Source organism: Papio anubis, chromosome 1 (assembly GCF_008728515.1).
Source record: "Papio anubis isolate 15944 chromosome 1, Panubis1.0, whole genome shotgun sequence".
In the NCBI taxonomy this organism is placed as follows: domain Eukaryota; kingdom Metazoa; phylum Chordata; class Mammalia; order Primates; family Cercopithecidae; genus Papio; species Papio anubis.
The window spans coordinates 82,765,758-82,788,729 of NC_044976.1; the positions used below are offsets into that span (position 1 = coordinate 82,765,758).

Genomic DNA, 22,972 nt, shown 5'->3' on the forward strand with positions numbered 1-22,972 from the left:
AGTTAAATTTACTGTTACTTTGAAACAACCCTTTGAAGTACCCCTTAGCAACTGGTTCCTTAAGACAGAGATTATTATAAGTGACAGATCCTAATTATTACGAAGACATGAGGTTTCATCATTTCTGTTTAATGTACGAACCACCTGCATTTGCTCTCATTCATTGAGTCAATCAGGAGGAGAAGACATGAAATATATTTAACATCTACTTATTAAAATGATGTTCCCCTGCCCACTGAATTTTATACAACAATGCTCACTACAAAGAGTTAACTGTATTTCCCTTTTTTTCTGCAGAACTTTTTGATGACTTTGCAAACCAGTCAACAATTCAGCACAAAGACATCCGGAGTCACGCTGGCATGTTGTGACAGAATCGCACAATTACATGGGATCCATCCCATTCTGAAAATGCCCCGAACAGCAAACAGAACAGGTAAATGGAATCAAACGTCAGAGCCAGCACAGCCTGAGAGCGCCTTGAAACTCAGACTCCACAATCTATGTGGAAAGTGTCCTGCTGTGGCATGAAATAAATGAAACAGAAAATGATGGCAAGACTGCTAAGAACATCCTTTGCTTTGGTCTTCCTTGGCCTCTTTGGGGTGCTGGGGACAGCAACAATTTCATGCAGAAATGAAGAAGGGAAAGCTGTGGACTGGTAGGTAAATGAAATGGAAGGATTGCCGCATGCAAACAGCCTCAGTCTGGGAGTTGGTCTGGCTCACTGCGAAGTTCCTAAGGGAATATCCATTCTCTTTCCTCCCTTTACAAATAAAGGAAGTTAAAGTGTGCAAATGGGCCACATTCCCAAGCAGGGGTAGGCTTCTGAGTGAGGGAGTTTCCCCCTGAAGAAGAGCTGAGCAGCCCCTCTTGGGCCTGATTCACTGTTCTCAGCAGGGCAAGGCTGGTAGCCACAGAAGTGGGATTGAACTGGCGGCTTCTGGCAGCTGGCAGCTTCTTTTAATTACATCATGGTTTTTCCTAACAGAACATTTCCAACATCCTTTTAAAGACTGATAGAGTAAAGAAGCCAGATTATTTTTTTTTTCTGAAAATGGAGTATGTGCTTCTCCTTATGAGAAGGAGAAGGGGGATCTGGTCACACATAGCACTCTTTGCCTAACCTCGGTTTGTCTGGCAGCAGAGGCAGCTGATGCCATGAGTGGTAGGTAGGTCACTGGCCTGTTGTACAGTGTCAAAGACATTAAATGCTGTTTTACATTATAGTCATGAGTCCTCCTAAAGCTTTAGTTACTTTTTCACTCTTTAATTGGGATATTTAAGTTTGCCATAATGGTTGGTGTCAAGCTTTTTGTGTAAACTTCAGGCTAGAGAACACAGATATACTCAAGGCAGTAGTCAGTCTTACAGCAGTTACTGAGTTCAACAGAGCTCTGTGTGGAGTTTTGAAACTACAAATATGAACAAAACCTGGTTCCTACCCTCAAGGACCTCACAGTTATGTGGTAAGGGCATAGGTGGAACATAGGGGAACAGAGAGCCCAAAAAGCGTCTCTGAGGACGTAGTTTTTGATCTAAGTTTTAAGAACAATTATGAAGTAGCTGGAAAAAGAAGGGATGTGCAAGGGTATCTCAGGCCAATGAAGGAGCAATGAGGAGATAGAGAAGCAAGAGGCAACATGGAAATTTGGGAGTTGCAAGTAATTTAGTATTGCTGGAACTTCAGGAGAATACAGGAAGATGACCAGAGGTGAGGTTACAGAGGTAGGAACAGCCGGGGGTCTGTGTGCTGAGCTACAAGGTTTGAACTTGACATTGAAAGGGAGCTACTGGAGGACTTCAAGCAGGGGTGTGAATGGTGAGATTTGCACTTCAGGAAGCCCATTGGCAGTACTGTGAGGGCTGGATTGATGGGGAGCAGCCTAGCATCACAGAGACCAGGAGCACTTTTGCAGCATTACAGGTAAGAAGAGGTGTGGACCTGAGTTAAAGAAGTGGTCATGGGACCGGGCGTGGTGGCTTACGCCTGTAATCCCAGCACTTTGGGAGGCCGAGGCAGGTGGATCACCTGAGATTGGGAGTTCGAGACCAGCCTGACCAACATGGAGAAATCCCACCTCTACTAAAAATACAAAATTAGCCAGGTGTGGTGGCACATGCTTGTGATCCCAGCTACTCGGGAGGCTGAGGCAGGAGAATCGCTTGAACCCCGGAGGCGGAGGTGTGGTGAGCCGACATTGTGCCATTGCACTCCAGCCTGGGCAACAACAGTGAAACTCTGTCTCAAAAACAAAAAAAAAAGAAGTGGTCATGGGAATAGAAAGGAGGACATGCTGAGAAGACTTGGTGATGGATGGGCTGCAGCAGGTAGGAGAAAGGGAGATGTTAAGAAATAATTTTAGGTTGGCCAGGCACGGTGGCTCACGCCTGTAATCCCAGCACCTTGGGAGGCCAAGGCAGGCAGATCACCTGAGGTCAGGAGTTCAAGACCAGCCTGACCAACATGGAGAAACCCCGACTCTATTAAAAATACAAAATTAGCCAGGGGTGGTGGCGCATGCCTGTAATCCCAGCTACTTGGGAAGCTGAGGCTGGAGAATTGCTTGAACCTGGGAGTAGGAGGTTTCGGTGAACCAAGATCATGCCATTGCACTCCAGCCTAGGCAACAAGAGTGGGACTCCATCTCAAAAAATAAATAAATAAATAATTTTAGGTTTCTGTTTCTGTGACTGTGTGGGATGAGCAGATTTGGAGCAAAATATTATAAACTTGGTTTCAAAAATATGGAGTTGGGGGTTTCTGGGACATCTTTGTGTTTAGGTTTCTCTGGACCTCAGCAGAAAGGTCTGGGCTAGAAACAGATTGAGGACTCTTGAGTACGTAATTAGAAACAGTCATCCAGGAAAAATGTTTAAAAGTACTGGCTCTCAACTGGTGTGCCGCAGCACACTGATAGTTCACAAACCCTTCACTGGTGGGCCACCAAATTGTGATTGATATAGAAAATCATTTTTGCCACAAGTGAACGGACATATTACTTAGCAATGTCTGTTAGAGAGAATATAAGCAACTTGCTCCCAAGCTGCTAACATTTATTGAGACAAGTAAGAAAAGGGACCATCAAGTCAGCACCAAAGAATAATTTCATGTTTCCTGCCACACGTGAGGACCTAACCCTGTAAGAAAGCATAAGCAGGGCAGGAAAGAGTTCACTTAAATAAAGTATACGACTGAAGGGGACCAAGTGAAGAGTGTGCAGCCTTTATGGGTTTGTGACACTGTTGTATGGTAATAGTGTATATATTATAATGTTTGGTGCACTGTGAGTGTTTAGGGGTTAATGGTGGGGTTCATGCTATTAGAAAGTATTTGGCCAGATCAGTGGCTCTCAACCGAGGGTAATTTTGCCCTCAGAGGACTTTTGATAATGTCTGGAGACAATTTTGGTTGTCACAACTTGGCAGTGCTACTGGCATCTAATAGGTAGAGGGCAGGGATCCTACAATGCAGAGGACAGCTCCCACAACAAAGAACGATCTGGCCGAAAACGTGACTAGAGCACATTGAGAAACGCTGAGCTAGGTAATGCAATAATGCCTTAATGCTTCTTGGCTGAGCTACCTCTCCTCCCTGTGAGATATCCAAGGGAGATATACAAATGGAAAACAATAGTAAAGGAAGGAAAGGGCCTACTTAATTGCTTGGTTTTAGCCCTGAATCATCAAGGCAGAGTATTCTGATAAACTGAGCTGAAGAATGCAGTTTAGAACAGGGGCTCAAAGTATCTTCCACCTCTCCTGAAGCCCAAACCCAAATCTCATACCCAGTCAGCCAACTGCATGGTCTGGGCCTTGGCCTTCTCTCCACTGTAGCCACATGGATCACGGAAGCAACAGAAAGAGCCACTCTCAACGTATATGGACTTCCACTTCAGGGACTCCACCCACCAGTATAACCAAGGTCTTAGAACATATCCAATCAGATTTTTATTTTCTTCTCTGGGGAGGAGCAAAGATAAGGGTGAAGAAAGAGACAGAGAGCTGGAGCAAATCCCTTTCCCTAGAGGCCTTCCGTGAAACATAAGTGAGAGATATATTAAAGTGTGTAACACAGTTACTGCCACAGGAAAGCAGTCAATAAATGTTAGTAATTCATAATTATTTTATCTGTTAGGTTTACTTTTTATAAGTTACCTAAAAGACAAAACAAGGAAAGTGGAGAGACTGGGTTAGAGTACCTGTACCTAGACTCTACAACTAGAAGCTGGAGGAAGAGTGAGCAACTAATGAATACCACCAAGAGTGTTTTGGGAAGGACATTACAACAGCTATATGAAGCATATGCCTCTAAGGTATGTTATATAGTTAATTGTTCACTTGAATAATATAAAATGCATAAAACTGAGTCCAAAGCCTTCACCAGAGTTTTCTGTTCACCTACCCAACTCCCAATCCTAGCACCTTGAGGTAAGCTAGCTCAGAACCAGCTCAAGACAACTATCTGAGTCAATCTGACATGAAACATGTCATCGTACTCCACAGCAATGCCAAATTTACATGGCACCACGTCCAGTGGTATCACTAGGCAAGGTGTGAATTGTATACTGAAGTCTTCCTGCTGCCAAAATGTCTGTCAGTTTGCTTATTCATCTAATAGAAATAGGGAGAGGAGCCTCTGCTGCTGCAGGGCAATACAGATCTGTGATTAACATGCTATGAGTTATGGATTGTTTATGTCATGGCGTTATCAGTGGTGGTGAGCTCAGTAAAGGGTTCTACTTGATCTTCCTTTTAATTAATTGTTTTCAAAATGATATGTTGAAAACTAGGACTCTAGTTCAAGGCCCTAGCACTAACTTGCCTGGGTGGAGATTATCCCTGCTATATCTGGACTTTATCAGGCAATGAGCTAACCAGCCAAAGAGATACAGGTAAATAGACCTGCTGGCTTAATGTGGGCATGCTCCCAATATCCCAGGCACCATCTGTTGCTTAGTTTCAAGATACTACTTTCCAACCCGGGGTGACAAGTAAAATCAAGCCATGATTAACATTCAATTATACTCATGTATGCATTTCCTAACAATAACTTATAGACAAGTAAATACATAACATGACTGTGTTCCTATAATATGCTAGACCGTATGGTGGGCCTTCACATATGTCAAGTAATTTAATGCCCACAATAATACCTTTTTAGCCTCTAGCACTGCACATGTGTATCTGAGTATTTACTCAAAATACACAGGGAACTGACATGGTGTGTGGTAATATTCATGTTATTTACCTGCCATTAAGACTAGCCTTCAGAGTCAAGTTACAAAGTTAAAACTTATCTGTAGGCTATTTGAGAACATGTGACGTGCCAAGCACTTTTCTAGATGCTTTTCAAAATTATTTTGTCTCAACAACCCTGCTTTGAATAAACAGACGACAGCTGACCCTGAACCATGCTGGGGTAGGGGTGCCGGTCCTCATGTAGTCAACAATTTATATATAACTTTTGACGTCCTAAAAATTTATCTACTAACAGCTTACTGTTTGACTGGATGCCTTACTGATAACATCAATAGTCGAATAATGTGTATTTTTTATGTTATATATCTTATATACTGTATTCTTAACAATAAAGTAAGCTAGAGAAAGGAAAATGTTATGAAGAAAATCATTAAGGAAGAGAGAATATATTTACTCTTCATTAAGTGGAAATGGATCATCATAAGTGTCTTCATCCTTGTCATCTTCCTGTTGAGTCAGCTGAGCAGAATGAAGAAGGGGAAGGGCTGGTCTTGCTATCTCGGGGGTGGCAGAGACGGAAGAGGTGGGGAAGGTGGAAGGGGAAGCAAGAGAGGCAGGCACACTCAGTGTAACTTTCATATGAAAAAATAAAAAGACTTCTATGTATTTGCGTTTTCATTTCTCCAAAAACGTTTCTATGCAGTAGTAATCTTTTTTTCACCATTTGCTTTAGTTTCAGTGCCTGTATCACAGATGGGTTCATGTTGTAAAAGAAGTTAAAAGCAGTCTTTTTATTTTTTTCTTTTGAGACAGGATCTCCTTTGACCCCCAGGCTGCAGTGCAGTGGCACGGGCTGGTCTCAAATTCCTGGACTCAAGCAATCCACCCACATTGGCCTCCCGAAGTGCTGGGATTATAAGTATGAGACACTGCACCTGGCCTAAAAGTAGTCTTGAATGATCAGAATGCTTCTAACAGATTGTCTAATGTTGATTTGTGTTCTTGCACCACCTCTTCTATGTCTTCTTGCTCATCATCTGGCCCTGGTTCCATTGAGTCATGCTCTGTTAATTTCTCTAGTGTGGTGTCTATTAGCTTTTGAATTTCTCCAAGAATCATATCTTGAAACCCATCACCCCCAACCTTTCTTGCCATATCCACAATCACTTTCATGACTTTCTTGATTGACTCTGTCATACATCCTGTGAAGTCATGCACAACATCTGGACACAGTTTTTTCCAGCAGGAATGTATTGGTTTGGGCTTGATGGCTTTCATGGCTTTTCCTATAACAGAAATGGCATCTTCAATGCTGTAATCCTCTCCTATGTTCTGTCATGTGTTCCATAGCACTGACAATCCTTTCCAGAGAGCACCATATGTAATGAGCCTTAAAAGTCCTTATGAACCTGATTTAGAGGCTGAATCAGAGACATTATGTTTGGGGGCAGGTGGACAACTTTGACACCTTTGGTGTTAAACTCATGGGATTTTTAGTGCCCAGTGGCACTATCCAATACCAAAAGAACTTTAAAAGGCAGTTCCTTACTGGCAAGGTACCTTCTGACTTTAGAGACAAAGCATCAATGGAACCAATTCAGTAAAAGGGTTCTTGTTGCCCAGGTCTTCTTCTTGTACAACTGGCAGCTGGTATATATCTTTTCCCTTCAAGGCTCAAGAGTTAGCAGCTTTATAGATAGGTGTAGTCCTGATTATCAACCCAACTGCATTTGCACAAAACAGTAGAGTTAATCTGTCCCTTCCTGCCTTAAATCCTGATGCTTGCTTCTCTTCCTTACCAATAAATGTCCTTTGTGGTACTTTTTCCAGAAGAAGGACTTTTCATCTGCATTAAAAACCTGCTCAGGAAGAAATTCTTTCTCCTCAATGATGTTATTGATAGCATCTGGGAATTCATCTGCTGCCTCTTGGTCAGTGAAAGCTATTTCTCCTGTTATCTTAATTTTTTTTCAGGCCAAACCTCTTTCTAAAATTGTCAAACCATCCTTTGCTGGTATTAAATTCTCCAGCTTTAGATGATCTACCTTCCTCCTGCTTTGTCATATAGTGACTTCACTTTTTCTCAAATCATATTAGAGTCTATGGTATTCCTTTCTTATAGCAATCCTGCACCCATATAAAAGCTGCATTTTAATTTTAAGTATGAGCTATAAAAGTATTTTGTAAAAAGTGCAAGGTTTTCATACCTGCTGGCATAGCTGCAGTGAGGGCTTCACAAATTTCGTTTCCTTTTTTCACAATGGCCCTTATGCTGGATTCACTTATCTTGAAATGGCAGGCAACTGAAGCTGCAGACCTCAATCCGCAGAACTTATCAAGCAATTCAACATATTCTTGTAATGTCATGACTTGTCTTTGCTTTTTAGAAGCATTTCCAGCACCAGTAGTGGCACTCAGTATAGGTCCTATGGTTTTATTCAAGGTTTCTGATATTGTCCCAAACATGATGAAAAATACGCAAGAACTGTGAGAGATCACTTTTGACTACAGTATGCAATTTACTGGAGAGAACTGCTCGTGTGGAGGTTGTTAGTGTCATGTGGCATTTTCAGCAGATATTCACAAGACTTGAGCTCACCTCAATGGTGACAAGAGGTGGCTATCAAATTATTACAGTAGTACAGTATTACTCCAGTTAATTTAATGCAGTTATGACTTAATACTGCATATTTATGTTTGTTTATATTTCTTGACTGTGAATGGTACCGTGTTTGGTCTGTGTTTGTGTATGTAAATTTTGATAAATTTTAACTTTTTATAATAGATTTGTGCATATTTTAGGGCAGCAAATGATAAAATAGACTAGTATCTGCATATGTTGTATACATTCATGATGTATCTCACTGTTTCTTAATTTTTAAAAATATTTCTAGGCTATGTGGTTCATCTGTGAGTTTTTTTTCAAATTGTCAAAAATCCCCCCTAAATTGTCCAACATATGTTTTTAAAAGCCTGCATACAAATAGACCCATGCAGTTCAAACCCAAGGGCCAACCATATTATATAAAATGAAAACTGCCCGCAGCTGCTTCTGCTTTCCAGGTTGGGGATGGGGACCAGGAGCATATCTATTAGTGGGAAAATAATGTCTACATTGTTCCCTTCCCCATCAATGAGACTGCTGCGGGAGGAAGAAGGAAAGAGCAACATTGTAAAGCCTCTGTTACTTGCCTTAGCTGGAGTAGACAGGCCTTCGCTTGGCCAATACAATAATGATCTTTGGAGGTGCAAAGGTAGCCCCACACCCTAGCAGGGAGACACAGTTAAACTGCTCTGCTAAACAAAAAAAGGGATGGAAGGAAGCCAGGGATTAAAAAGCATAAGAAACACGGAGAGAGACTGGGATAAGGCCTTATGGTGATGTAAAACCATTCAATATTTCTTACCCTTAGTAAAACCTGCCACATGCAATGTCTTGAGTGATAGGTTCTGGGGGGAAAATGACAGTAAAGGGACTGATTTCTATGCTTGATTGGCACAGAGCCAAAAGAAGGGAGCAACAGCAGTTTGATATCCAGGTATGACTCAGTGTTCTTTGGAAGCTGGAATTATGTGCCAGAAATGACTGTGAGAATATTACTCCTCCACCCCTTGACCTGGAGTTGAACCTCTGACAGAGCGTGAAATGCAAGATTAGACCAACTGGTTTTAAATCTCAAATGTGAAGGTGACCAAGGCCAATAGCTGGGTTACATTTGGAATTGTTTCCCTTCTCTTGCATTTACAAATAAGAATCTTCCATGCACCTTCATAAACATTTATCAAACTATATTACCTATACTTGTCTGACTATATTTTCTGCTAGACAGGGGGCAGAGACTGTACCCCTCTCGTTCAACACTCAATATGACTATTGTTCAAAACAATACAGAACATAGGTGTTAAAGGAATAAAGCTGTTCAAAGGCACACGCCTACATCTACCTACTCTTAAGTCCATGATCTTTTCCCTTTATCAATAGCCTCTCCTCCAACTAAGGCTACAATCCACTTAACTTCAGCTGGTAGTTACACTCAGAATAATAAACTTCATTTATCATAAAGAATAAATTCCTTACTGGATCATCCCAGAATTCCTCCATGTTGTACCCCAAAGGCACACAAATGGCCTCCTTACCACATTCAGTGCAGGCTCATAGAGTAACTAACTCTTCAGAGTTCTCCAGATGATGATATGAATGCCATTCAGTAGTTATGATCAATTATGGAAAATGAAGGTAAGAAAACAGCTGACTTTTCAGGGGATTCCTAAACACAGTAGACAAGAATGCAGCAACAGACTATGTTGTGCATTTTTCAAAAAAAAATTTTTATTACATCAAATAAGCAACTATGAGAGGCTTCTTTATTGACTTCGTTTTCTAAGAAAAAAGCAAGGGCCTTTTTTAAGGACATAGGTTATCCTTTCCTGCTTTTAATTATGTCACTGAGATTTTTTAAAATATTGACATTATTGGCTTCAATAAAAGTCGTATCATCACACAAATTAAATGGAACCACCTAAAACAAATATTAGCAAGTTTCTAAAACATGAAAAATAGATATGATCGAAATAATAGCTTTATTTTGGCTCTAAGATTTGGCTGTTTGAAAATTGACTCATATTTGGCCTTACCAGAGGAAACCCAATATCACACAGTAAATTTCACCACATTTTTAAGCAGGAAAATATCAAGTTGGAAAGGTGAAGTGACACTGAAAAATGGATTGCAGAAAAATCTTCCCATAACAGGAGGAAGGGAGAGCAGATAATGAGGAATCCTGATTAAACACAAAGCTACTACCCAGCAGTGAAGTGAAGCACAAAGTGGGCAGAGGAAATCAGATCCTGACAGCCGGTTCTGCACTGTGCCTATAATATCAATGGAAAAAACCTTAGATGTAATCCTTGGTTGGTTGTTCCTACTTCATTTCCTGAACAAATAATTCAGTACTCCTTTATTATACACTGGTTGCTTAATCAGAAATTTGGTTCCAAAACAACCAAGAGAAATAGGAACATTGCCCTCAAACACAGATCACAATGCATAGGGCTTCTGTCACATGAGTAAAAATCATGCATAGTTAAAAATGGACTTCCTTTTCCCTGTCTTACATGTCACAGGCTTCATATTGATGGGGAAGCTGCCTATTAGGGGAATAGATGACTTCTCATGTGTATTAATGAAAGCAATGTATTGTAGGCTGGGTAGCTGGTAGAAATGTTGTGAGAGTTTTTAAGTGGAAGATTTACCATTCTGACCCTAGTATATTCCTGCAGAGTAACAACACAGCCTATCTAATATACAATGATGGAGTCCCTAAATCTGTGAATTGCAGCAGGAAGTATGGACACACCAAAGGTATGACAAAGATTCTTGGTTTCTCTTTCCTATTGGAAATCAACATTTTCTTAAATATTTCATCTTGAATATCCTTATATTCATACTAAATAGATAGCTTTTCTTCTTAATAGTTTATTTGAGCTATTGAAATGTATGACTTCTGTATCACTGGTTATAATATAATTATATGATTTGACTTGGCATTCTCATTTTTAGAAATCTCATTTTATTTCTTAATACATTTTAAAATATTTGCTTTGCAGCAGGAATCCAGGCACTGACACTGTGGACACACACACCAGCAATTTCATATATATACATATATATATATGCATATTAATATGTATATATGTATATGTGCATGTAGTATATATGCACAAACACATTTTAGTCAGATTTATTGAGATATAATTTATATACAGTAAAATGAACTCTTCTTAACATACAGTTCCCTTGGAAATATACACTTTTGAAAAAAGTATTTTAAATAGTTTTTTATATTAATTTTTATCATGTTGTTTACATTATCACATACAGTAATTTTTATTATACTTTTACAATTTTTCTATTTCTAAACTTTGCATACGTGTTTGTGAACCACAGAAAAATTCAAAATATAGGTAAACAAAAAGATCTATAATCATAATACCCATTAGATAAACCATATTTAATCCTTTCTACTTTTTCTAAAATACATATTTTAAAACATTTTTACAAAACTACTGTAATGACTATTTTTCAACCTTTTTTCAATTTAATATCTCATACATAACTTTCTATGGCAACAAGTATTCAGAAGGTTCCAAATTCAAATGCCTTCAGGGAGCAGGCAAATGATGTCAGCAAGTGAAAGGAGGAAGTTACCATTCAACTTGCCTGATACGGACACAATTTTCCAGGAGATGTTGAAAATTAATATTTGTGGAAAATCTCCCTAGTTTTTAAATGTTGGCACTAAGTTCAAAGTTTAAAAAATACTCTGCAAGCCCAATAAAATGTATCCATAGGCTGGATTTGGCTCATGGATGTCAGTTTGCAGCCTCTGATTTAGAATATAGTTTGCAATGCGACAAAGGTCATGAACTTTGAAAGCTTTTTATTTAGCAAAGTAGCTCTCCTGAATGCCCTATTTACTGGGAACCCAACAATTTTCATAACATACTACATTCTTCAACCTCTCCTCCAACAATCTCCCACACCATTCCTGATCTACCCTGCTAGCTGCCACAATGGTTTTGTGAAATGGCTGTAAAGGAGTAGGGTGCAACATGAAGTGGAGGGGTTCTCTTGGCCAACAGATACCTTAATATCCTATGGCATTCTGATACTGAGAACACACACACCCACCAGGAGGCTAGGATTCCAGCAAATTGGCACACTCATCTGCACAGAGGAGAACTCTTGAAGGTTATCCAGTTCTGTTACACAACAGAACTTTCAAAATTTTCCACCTGGACACAGGTATTGATTCTATTTCCACCCAAAGAACAACACTATGCTTTCTTAAAATAGGCTCTTTGAAAAGAAAATAACTAGAAGACATTTGGTTTTTAATCTAACAATTAGGCAAACATGAGTGAATCTTATGTTTGTATAGTCATATGCAAACTGGAAAGTCTAGCTATCATACCAAACTTACCCTGATAAATTTCTAAACACAAAAATAGTCAGGCGTCTGTTTTACAAAGTTCGTTTTGCCATGTCACAAAGTGATAAAAATCTTTCTATTTTCTTCCTTATTGGCTTTCATGTTATTTATTTTGCTCTAGAGATTTTTACAAACGTAATTAACTAGGATGCTTTAGCACAGCCTCCTTTTTTTCTCTTTGCTTCTTTTATTGGGCTTGTAGAAATGGTGACTCTTCTGCCAATAAATGGGCAGCAGCTTTTTATAACAAATTATTGTGAGTACATTTCTTTATGTGATATTTTCTCTTTCAACTCTGTTTTTCAGTCGGCTTTTGAAAACAGCCTAGCTGCTTAGCAGCGAAGACACTATCTAAATCTTGCTAGGTGACTGTACAGTTTAACAAGGTCAAATTCCAATTTAGCAAATTTGCATTCTGCCAAAACAAATTTTCCATGTGATTTCAACATGAAATTCCTCTTAACTCTTCACAGGTTGGCTACCTTGGTTCCCTTTTTGTGGTGGCTTTTTATCAGTAATCAGGCAATGTGGTATGTGCCAGAATTGTATTTGAAATCTTTGAAAAATAAGCATGATCCTTGTGATTATTAGCCTAATAAAACACTACTCTGAAGCATAAATGGGCTTAAATGTTGCCACTGTGAACCCTATTTTAAAAGAAGCTTTGTTTTTCTGATTTATCTTTGTTAAATTTATCTTTGGTAGGTTTACTGCTGTGGAACAGAGTTCAAGGGTTCTGGCTGATTCATTCCATCCCTCAGTTTCCGCCAATTCCGGAAGAAGGCTATGATTATCCACCCACAGGGAGACGAAATGGACAAAGTGGCATCTGCATAACTTTCAAGTACAACCAGTATGAGGCAATAGGTAAAACTAAAGTATGTGAGGAAAAAAACAGATAACTATGTTGAAGAAAGGATTTGGAAATATATTCATAAATGTGTCACTTCGTTTATTGATCTATTCATAGACCCTCTGATACCTAGATTCTAATGCTGACTTTGCCATAGTGAGGTCTTGGGCAGGCTCACTTACTGGGCTTTGGCTCTTAATCTACCAGTGCAGTTGTTGAACTTGATCAGGGCAGTAGTTTCAAATGTATTCAGGGGCCTGGTAGATAACATATATGAGTGAAACAGACAGATGTTACATGGGAAGTGAGGATAGTGACAGACTGGGGTGCTGACCCTTGTCTAGCTTCCCTTAAAGCCTCAGCTCCATTGTATTGTGGCTCTACAGGAACGCAAGCCTAATGATTACAAATCTTCATATTTCTCATGAAGTACCAGAAACCTAGAGGGGGTGTGTGTGTGTGTGTGTGTCAGAGAGAGAGAGAGAAACTGATTTCTAAATATGAGCTCAATCTTAATTTTTTTTGAAGTTTTCCAGGCCACATGTTCCTTGTAGGCCACCAACATGACACCTCTGAGCCACATAATCTTCCTTTAAGATTTCAAGCTCAGCCAAAAATACTTAGATTTGGCAAACTGTGGTGGGAAAGGAGAAGTAGGGACAGGTTGGTAGCTAAATAGTAGTGAAAAGCAACTTGCCTATAGATACAGGAAGTTTAGAAAATGTTTCTCATCAAATTTCCATCTTATGGCAAGGATCACTGAGCTCTTCATCCAAGTCAAGCTCTAGTCTCACTAGTTGAAATCATATAATGATGCTGAAAATCACAGAGATTAGGCATGCACACTGAGGAGCTGATTATTCTTAAAGCTGTTTGATTGGTACATGGAATTCTCGACTTTTGTGTATGTATATGTACATTTAGAAGAAAAAATATATGGTCTCCAAGGCCAGATTACCTGGGTTTGAATATCAATTTCATCAATTACAAACTTTATAATCTTGGGCATGTAATGTAAATTCTCAGTTAATTCATCCATAAAGTAAAGATAATGATAACAACAGAATTTACCTGATAATATGGTTGCTTTGAGGATTAAATGAGTAAACCCATGTAAAACTTGTAGGACCATGTCTGGAAACTAGGAAATGCTTAACAGGTGTCAGTTATATTAACAAAAAGTTATTTGAAGGCTATTGGTTTAAAGAAATAAATGCCTTTGTTTTTGTGTTGTTTTGTGTTTTAATCCACAATAAGATCTATAATATCAGCAAGCATTTCCATTTGTGTCTTAATTCTCAACTTTTCTTTACTGTTTCTTGATTCAGATTCTCAGCTCTTGGTCTGCAACCCAAACATCTATAGCTGTTCCATCCCGGCCACCTTTCACCAGGAGCTCATTCACATGCCCCAGCTGTGCACCAGGGCCAGCTCATCAGAGATTCCTGGCAGGCTCCTCACCACACTTCAGTCAGCCCAGGGACAAAAATTCCTCCATTTTGCAAAGTCTGATTCTTTTCTTGACGGTATGAAAGACCACCATCAAACAACATGCTATATAATTCTGCTGCTGAACTCAGTAGGGATAGCTTAGAGAAATATTCTGAGTATCAGGGAAAGAGAGATGAAAAAAGGGAGCAAAGAGAAAAGGAAAAAGGAAAGTCAAGGATCAGTTCAAACAGTAGCCTGCTATACTTGAATAGCCAGGTTGCTGAGTCAACCACAAAAGTATCTCATAGCCATCCAGCCAGGAGCCAGTGAAAACTCAGTCTCCAGCCTCTGCTTGGCATGGGGCCATAGTCATCTCCATTTCTTCTATTCCCTGAGCAGTTATTTTAAGCCTTCCTTACTCTCAAGTCCTTTACACTACTCTGACCCCTCACTCATAGCTTCCTTTTCTCCTTCATCAATAGAACAATGATCGCTAGGGAGAAACCACTTCAATGTGGCCCCTCACCCCTCCAACAATCTTATCTGTTCTCCTTCCTTTTTGCAGGGTAATCCCCCACCCCCAAAGAAGTGATGAACCCCCCATGCTCTGAAACCTATCTCAGCCTCAGCATACCTTGATTTGTCCACCTGATCTGTTCTCTCTGTTCTGTTTCAGCTCTCCCACTCCCCAGGCTCCTTCCTCATAACATACAAACATGCCTAAAAACCCTCCCTCAATTCTAAAGCATCTATAGGTCTATTTTTCCTTTTCTTTCAGATTTATTTGTTTTAAACTCATCAGGGCCTTCACTTGCTCAATGTTCCTTCACTGCAGTCTTGCTTCTGTCTGTAGACACTTGAATCTTTCCCCAGTCACCAGTGACTGTCTTAGTCTTCCTTGATTAATTGCTCACTGTCTTCCTTGATTAATTGCTTCCTTCCTTTATACATTGAATTAAATGTACTGAAAGACTACTACTAGCCAAGCCCTGTGTTAGGCACTAGAGATCTCAAACTTGACAGGACAGAGATAGTCTCTGCAGAATGTGGCACTGTTGAAATCATTTCCTTTTTGAAATTCTCACCTTCACTGATTTTGGGGAATACGCAGTCCCCTGGTCTTCCTCCCACTTCTAAATTTCTTCTGCTGGGTCCTCTTCCTCTGACTACTCTTTAGGTGACTGGGTTGCCATGTACCCCCCACCCTTCCTTATTTCATTCTACATACCCATGCTGGGCAATTCCAGCAAGCCTGCCAATGATTCTCAAGTCTTGATCTCTACCCCAGACCTCTATACTGTCTGATGTATTTAACAGCAAGTGAGACATTTCTACTTGAAGGTGGTACAGCCACACCAAGTTCAACATGCCAAACTCACTGCATCATCATCCCCTACAAACCTACTTTTTCTTGCATTCTGCATAGTCATCCAGTCACTCCCCATCTCTTCTTCTTCTCACCCCTCTATCAAACTATCAAATTCAGTCAGTTCCAGATCCTTAATAACACTCACATTTATTGTATCTTCCCCAAACTCTTTGCCACTGCCATGGGTCACACCTGTGTTTATTGACACAGTTATTGTGACAGCTTTATGTTTTTCCTTTCTTCTTTCTAACCCGTCCTTCCCAAACCTGCCCATTGCCTCTCAACTGATATTTATGATCATAAACTGATATTTATTATCATAAACCAGTTTCTATTAATTCTTTACTAACATTCCTTTAAAAACTCCCCATTGATTTCAGGAAAATCCAAACATTTTGGCATGATTTACAAAGTTCCCTAGAAACTGGCCCTGATTCCTTCTCTAGTCTAATTTTTTCCAAAGGTTTTTCCAGGACAAAGACATATATTGCTTCATTCGTTTTATAGAACAGAAGATGTTTGCAAACACCAACATCATCATAGTAATGATGATAATAACTTTCATTTACACATCACTTCAGCATTTACAAAATGTTTTCTCATCCACTATCTCAATTATATTGTTATTATTGTGCTTGTGACATCCACATATCAGGGGTGAATGATGATTTCCATTCCAGAGTATATTTTCAGAGACTAATCTAAGTGTAAATACCAACCTCACTATCTTTCTCCTCCTAAACCCTAGACATCTTTGCAGCCTGGATGGCTCAACGGCTGAAGACACACTTGTTAACAGAAACCTGGCAGCGAAAAAGACAAGAGCTTCCCTCAAATTGCTCCCTTCCTTACCATGTCTACAATATCAAAGCAATTAAGTTATCAGGACACTCTTATTTCAGTTCTTATCAGGATCATGCCAAGTGGTGTATTTCCCAAAAGGGCACCAAAAATCACTGGACATGTATTGGAGACCTAAATCGGAGTCCACACCAAGCCTTCAGAAGTGGAGGATTCATTTGTACCCAGAACTGGCATATTTACCAAGCATTTCAAGGATTAGTATTATATTATGAAAGCTGTAACTAAACTTGGTGAAAGGACATATGTGCTATCATTGAAAACCTTAATAATGGGTCTTCTTCCATTATACCTTTATATTTTAAAAGCCTGTGAATATACTCATAACCTGCATATCACAAAATAAAATACTTTTCTCTCATGTTTACCATTTAATCTTCTATTTAATGGTAATTTATTTACTTTACACTATATATCATAAACTATTATACACAACTGAGAACAGAGGAAATAAAAAGAAAAATATTTTTCCACATTAGTCAACTCCAATTGTTTATAGATTGACTGGCCACCTAGTAGACTAAATTTCATTTCCTTCACAAAGACTTCCCTGACTCTCTTCTCCACCCTTTTTTGAAGAAAAACAAATAACTCTCTCTGCATATTCTTTCATACTATTTGATCATATTGCTCCTAAAGTTCTTTCTCACTGGTTTATGGTTAAGGCTTATTTGTCATTCCTTCAGCTGCTACTTATTAATTGGATGATCTTGAGCCATTCACTTGGATTCTCTGAACTTTGTTTGTTCTCATCTATGAAAGGGAGATAATAGCTAGATATGTTCAAACATCTAGCCCAGAGCCCGGCACATAGATGACACTTAAAAATACTAGTGGAATTTGAGTTTGCATTCCAGCAAAAAAAAAAAAAAAAGACAAAAGAAGTTTCAGAAATGAGTAATATTTTACAAGAAAAATGTTAAAGTCACATTAGGAGAAAAAAAACTCCATAGTACAACTCATCAACTTGAGGGAAATAAGGAAGTGTAAAATAATGAAACCAGAATCAAATGCAATAGTCTTTTTTTTTTTTTTTTTTTTAATAATAGAGATAAAGTCTTGCTTTGTTGCCCAGGCTGGTCTTGAACTGGGCTCAAGCAATCCTCCCATGTTGGCTTCCCAAAGTGCTGGGATTACAGGAATCAGCCACTGCACCCAGCCAAATGCAATAATCTTAATTTCAATGTGTTTCTTTTTCTAGCATTCTTATTACTAAATGTAACTAGCATATAAATGGATAATAACAAACTTGTGTTAAGTACTAATTGTTTAATAACATTTGACATATGTGTTGTTCACAATTTCAAGCAGCTTACAACCTAGATAAAGTAATTACAACAATAATTAAAGCTAGCACTTACTGAACACTTACTATGTAATAAGTATTCAACTCATATTAATTCAGGATTAATTACTTTTTTTTATTTTTTCTCTGAGATGGAGTCTCGCTCTGTCGCCCAGGCTGGAGTGCAGTGGCGCGATCTCGGCTCACTGGAAGCTCCACCTCCCGGGTTCACGCCATTCTCCTGCCTCAGCCTCCTGAGTAGCTGGGACTACAGGCGCCCGCCACCACGCCCGGCTAGTTTTTTGTATTTTTGGTAGAGACGGGGTTTCACTGTATTAGCCAGGATGGTCTCGATCTCCTGACTTCGTGATCCGCCCGCCTCGGCCTCCCAAAGTGTTGGGATTACAGGCGTAAGCCACCACACCCGGCCGATTAATTACATTTTTCTTTAATCTTCATAACAATTATATGTAGTAGGAACTGTTATTATCCCCATTTTACTGACAAGGAAACTAAGGCCTACATAGTTTTAGTAACTTGCCTAGTATCATAGAGGTCCATCTTACCTCTGAGGCTATCGATCTTGATATCTCAATACCAATCAAAATTCATGGCACTAATTCAATGACAAACAGAAAAAACTAACTTTGTTTCCTGTCAGGAGCAAGCATAAACTATGTTGTATGCTATCTAGCTAACTAACATGCTTGCAAATATAAAGAGGCCTGAAAAAAATTGGCCGGGCGCGGTGGCTCAAGCCTGTAATCCCTGCACTTTGGGAGGCCGAGACGGGCGGATCACGAGGTCAGGAGATCGAGACCATCCTGGCTAACACAGTGAAACCCCGTCTCTACTAAAAATACAAAAAATTAGCCGGGCGTGGTGGCGGCGCCTGTAGTCCCAGCTACTCGGGAGGCTGAGGCAGGAGAATGGCGTAAACCCGGGAGGTGGAGCTTGCAGTGAGCCGAGATCGCGCCACTGCACTCCAGCCTGGGCGACAGAGCGAGACTCCGCCTCAAAAAAAAAAAAAAAAAAAAAAAAATTATTTGGCCTCTGAGAGAGTATCTGAGGCCAAAAAAGCATAAGTAATCCAAATAACATTAAAGAAAAATTTTAAAGTACAAGATCCTGACTTTAAAAGTAAAGAGGGCCAAAACTCGATCCAATGGTAAAGAGAGAGATTAATGAAAAGGAGAAAAAAAGCAAAAGTGAAGAAATTCTATTGGACTAAAAATACATAATAGGTAGGAGCCTTCTCCCCTGAATCTGAAGGAGAGGAGAAGCAAAATTCGATTCACATAATTAAGAGTGTAGGAATGTAACAAAGAAAAAGAACATGCTGGCCCACTGGAGACACACATTACGGATGTGATACCTGCTGAAGGGGAAATGGAAAGTGGCCAGACCCTCCTTGAGGAAGAAAAAAATGCTGGAAAGGAATTGAACAGTCCTGGTAGTTCAAGAATACCTAATACTTACTGTGGGAGGGGTGTTGGTATATCTTGGTGATGGTAATTCCTTGTTGTAGAACCTAAAGACAACCACAATAAACCAAAGAGGGCTAATCTTTCTCAGGCATATACCCAGGACTGCTACCCAGTCATGCTGATACTTGCAGGGAGACTGAAGAAGTTATCTTTGGGAATAATATCATTGGAGGGAAACTGATACATTTTAGAAAATAGGGGATAATTTTATTGATTCCCTTTAGGAAAAAGAGGAGAATATGGGAGATATTAACGAATGAAATTTAAGTTCTAAATCATGGTTTTAAATACTGGAATGAAATTAACCAGGCATGGTGGTGAGTGCCTGTAGTCCTAGCTACTCTGGAGGCTGAGGTAGGAGGATCCCTTGAGCCGAGGTGTTTGAGGCTGCAGTGAGCTATGATCACACCACTGCACTCCAGCCTAGGTGACAGAGCAAGACCTTGTCTCATAACAGAAACAAAAACAAACCCCCTCTAAAACTGGAATGACTTATTTCACTTAATGTAATGTCCTCCAGGCTCATACATGCTGTTGCACATGACAGGATCTCATCCCTTTTTATAGCTGAATAGTATTCCACTGTGTATATATACCACATTTTCTTTATCCATTCTTCCATTGATGGGCATTTAGGTTGATTCCATATCTTGGCTATTGTGAATAGTACTGCAATAAACACGGGAGTGTAGATGTCTCTTTGACATTCTAATTTCATTTTCTTTGGATGTATACCTAGTAGTGGGATTGCTGAATCATACAGTAGAGCTATTTTTAATTTTTTGTGGAACTTTCATACTGTTTTCCATAATAGCTGTACTGATTTAGATTCCCACCAACAGTGTGTAAGAGTTTCCCTTTCTCCACATCCTCACCAGCATTCATTTTGATATAATAATATCCATTTTTTGATAATATCCATTCTAACTGGGGTAAGATGATATCGCCAGGCACGGTGGCTCAGGCCTATAATCCCAGCACTTTGGGAGGCTGAGGCAGGTAGATCACCTGAGGTCGAGGGTTCGAGACCAGCCTAACCAACATGGAGAAACCCCATCTCTACTAAAAATACAAAATTAGCCAGGCATGGTGGCACACGCCATAATCCTAGCTACTCAGGAGGCTGAGGCAGGAGAATTGCTTGAACCTGAAGGCAGAGGTTGTGGTGAGCCAAGATTGTGCCATTGCACTCCAGCCTGGGCAACAAGAGCAAAACTCCATCTAAAAAAAAAAAAAAAAAAGATGGTATCTCACTGTGGTTTTGATTTGCATTTTTCTGATGGTTAGTGACTGATACAGTTTGGCTGTGTCCCCACCCAAACCTTAAACTGTAGCTCCCATCATTCCCATGTGTTGTGGGAGGGACCCAGTGGGAGGTAACAGAATCATAAGAATGGGTCTTTCCCATGCTGTTCTCATGATAGTGAATAAGTCTTAAGAGATCTGATGGTTTTATAAATGGGAGTTCCTCTGCATACACTGTCTTGACTGCTGCCAGGTGAGACATGACTTTGCTCTTCCTTTGCCTTCCACCATGATTATGAGGTCTCCCCAGCCAAGTGGAACTGTGAGTCCATTAAACCTCTTTTTCTTTATAAGTTGCCCAGTCTCTGGTATGTCTTTACTAGCAGCATGAGAACAGACTAATACAATGACATTGAGCATTTTTTCATGTACCTCATGGCCCTCTGTATGTCTTCTTTGGAGAAATGTCTACTCAAGTCTTTTGCCCATTTTTAAATCAGATTACGTTTTTACTAATGAGTTGAGTTCCTTATAAATACTGGATATTAATCCCTTGTCAGGTGTATAATTTGCAAATATTTTCTCCTATTCTGCAGGCTGTCTGTTCACTTTACTGATTTGTTTCCTTTGCTATAAAGAAACTTTTTGGTTTGATGTAGTCCCAATTGTTTATTTTTGCTTTTGTTGCTCACGCTTTTGAGGTCTAGCATAAAAACATCCTTGCCCAGACTGATGTCGTGTAGTGTTTCTCCTGAATTTTCTTCTAGTAGTTTCATAGTTTTGGGTCTTACATTTAAATCTTTATTTTGAGTTGATTTTTGTATAGTAAGAAATAGGGGTCAAATTTCATTCTTTTGCATGTTGATATCCAGTCTTCCAAGTGAAATAAGCTAGGTACGTTAAGACAAATACTACACAATCTTACTCATACATGGAATCTAAAAAACTTAATCTCATAGAAGTTAACAGTAGAATAGTAGTTATCAGAGACTGGGGTGAACGTGGGAATGGAGGAGATGGGAAGAAGTTGGTCATTGGGAACAATGTTACAGTTAGGAGGAGTAAGTTCTGGTGTTCTATTTGTGGAGTAGAATGACTATAGCTAATAAAAATGCATTGTATATTTCAAACAACTAGAAGTGAGGATTTTGAATGCTCTCACAGTAAAGAAATGATAAATGTTTAAGGTGATGAATATGCTAATTATCATGATTTGATCATTACACAATGTATACATGTTTTAAAACATCACACTGTACCCCATGAATATGTACAATTATTATGTGTCAATTAAATAAATAATTTGATTATATTCACACAAAAAATATATTGTAATGAAAGACAAGTCTAAGATGAGAGTGTATCTTACAAAAAAGTATAAGATTGTGTTTGGCTGGAAACTACTTAATGTGATTGTGGAGAAAGTAAAATAAAAACAGAAATAAACAGAGAATGGCAGTTATAATGTGGAAATGCCAAACCATTTCTGCTCTGCCCTCACACCCTTCTTAGAAAAGTAATTTTCCACAGTCTGTTGGTATTCAATGACCCTTTTCTCTCCAGCTCCAAATGACTGAATCAACAGTGGGCTTGTGACACCAAAGAAAGTAAGTCATAGGCCAAGCCAAGGCAGTCAGATGTGGGAGAGAGTTTAAAGTAGACGTACGAAGACTGAGTTTCTGGGATTGGACACTTGATCTGAAGGTCATGGGCACTAGAGATAAGATGGTTGTTGTCTGCCATATGTATGCCAAAGCAGAAAACGTGGGGCTACAGAAGCTGGAGAATGGTGCAGACACACTGCAAGAAGCCCAGGAGAACAGAAAGAATGAAATCAATCCCCAGCTGTCCAGATGTCAATCGAGTTCCTTGCAGAGCTGAACTAGTCTCTTTGGTTATATAGTCTAAGATACACCCCTGTAGTCTCTCATTAAATGCCCCTATTTTAAGTTCAAGTTAGTCTCAGTAGGTTCCTGTTTTCTGCAAGCAAACAATTCTTGTCTAAGTCATGTAGAAACAAGAATGATATTGTGATTGCAGTTCCAAATCATTTCAATTGAAATAATCATTAAGACACAGGTCATAAACAATTCTCATAGTCTCACAATCTCAGATGTTTTACAGACTGATACAGAACATGAGTTATTAAAAAAAGTAAACTTGCAACTGTAGCATAGAATGGAGAATATGCTTTCATAGGAAGCAACAGAAAGAACTTGGTGGGAATGAATAAGAAAGAGCAATGAT

General features: G+C 39.3%; 2 protein-coding genes across 7 annotated transcripts in view; one reads left to right on the forward strand and one right to left on the reverse strand.

The window, feature by feature from the left end:
- The window catches only part of LOC100998784 (uricase), a 40,545-nt gene extending 33,042 nt beyond the window's left edge, over positions 1–7,503 (reverse strand). Inside the window, exon 1 of the mRNA XM_031650359.1 lies at positions 7,410–7,503. The gene's annotated coding sequence lies outside the window, so the exon portion shown is untranslated. The remainder of the gene's footprint in view (positions 1–7,409) is intronic.
- On the forward strand, positions 24–17,083 carry DNASE2B (deoxyribonuclease 2 beta). 6 transcript variants are annotated; one of them, XM_003892114.5, is made up of 7 exons: positions 27–133; positions 298–661; positions 4,139–4,316; positions 10,483–10,564; positions 12,900–13,061; positions 14,376–14,573; positions 16,596–17,083. In XM_003892114.5, the coding sequence occupies exons 2-7, from the start codon at positions 537–539 to the stop codon at positions 16,934–16,936; spliced, it is 1,086 nt and encodes a 361-aa protein (XP_003892163.1). In that variant the 5' UTR covers positions 27–133; positions 298–536; the 3' UTR covers positions 16,937–17,083. The 6 variants fall into 6 exon arrangements, with proteins under 6 accessions (XP_009210095.1, XP_031506193.1, XP_003892163.1 ...); XM_009211836.4 differs by having other exon boundaries at positions 29–133; positions 298–436; XM_009211831.4 differs by lacking the exon at positions 14,376–14,573 and having other exon boundaries at positions 24–133.
- Positions 17,084–22,972: the final 5,889 nt, after the last annotated feature.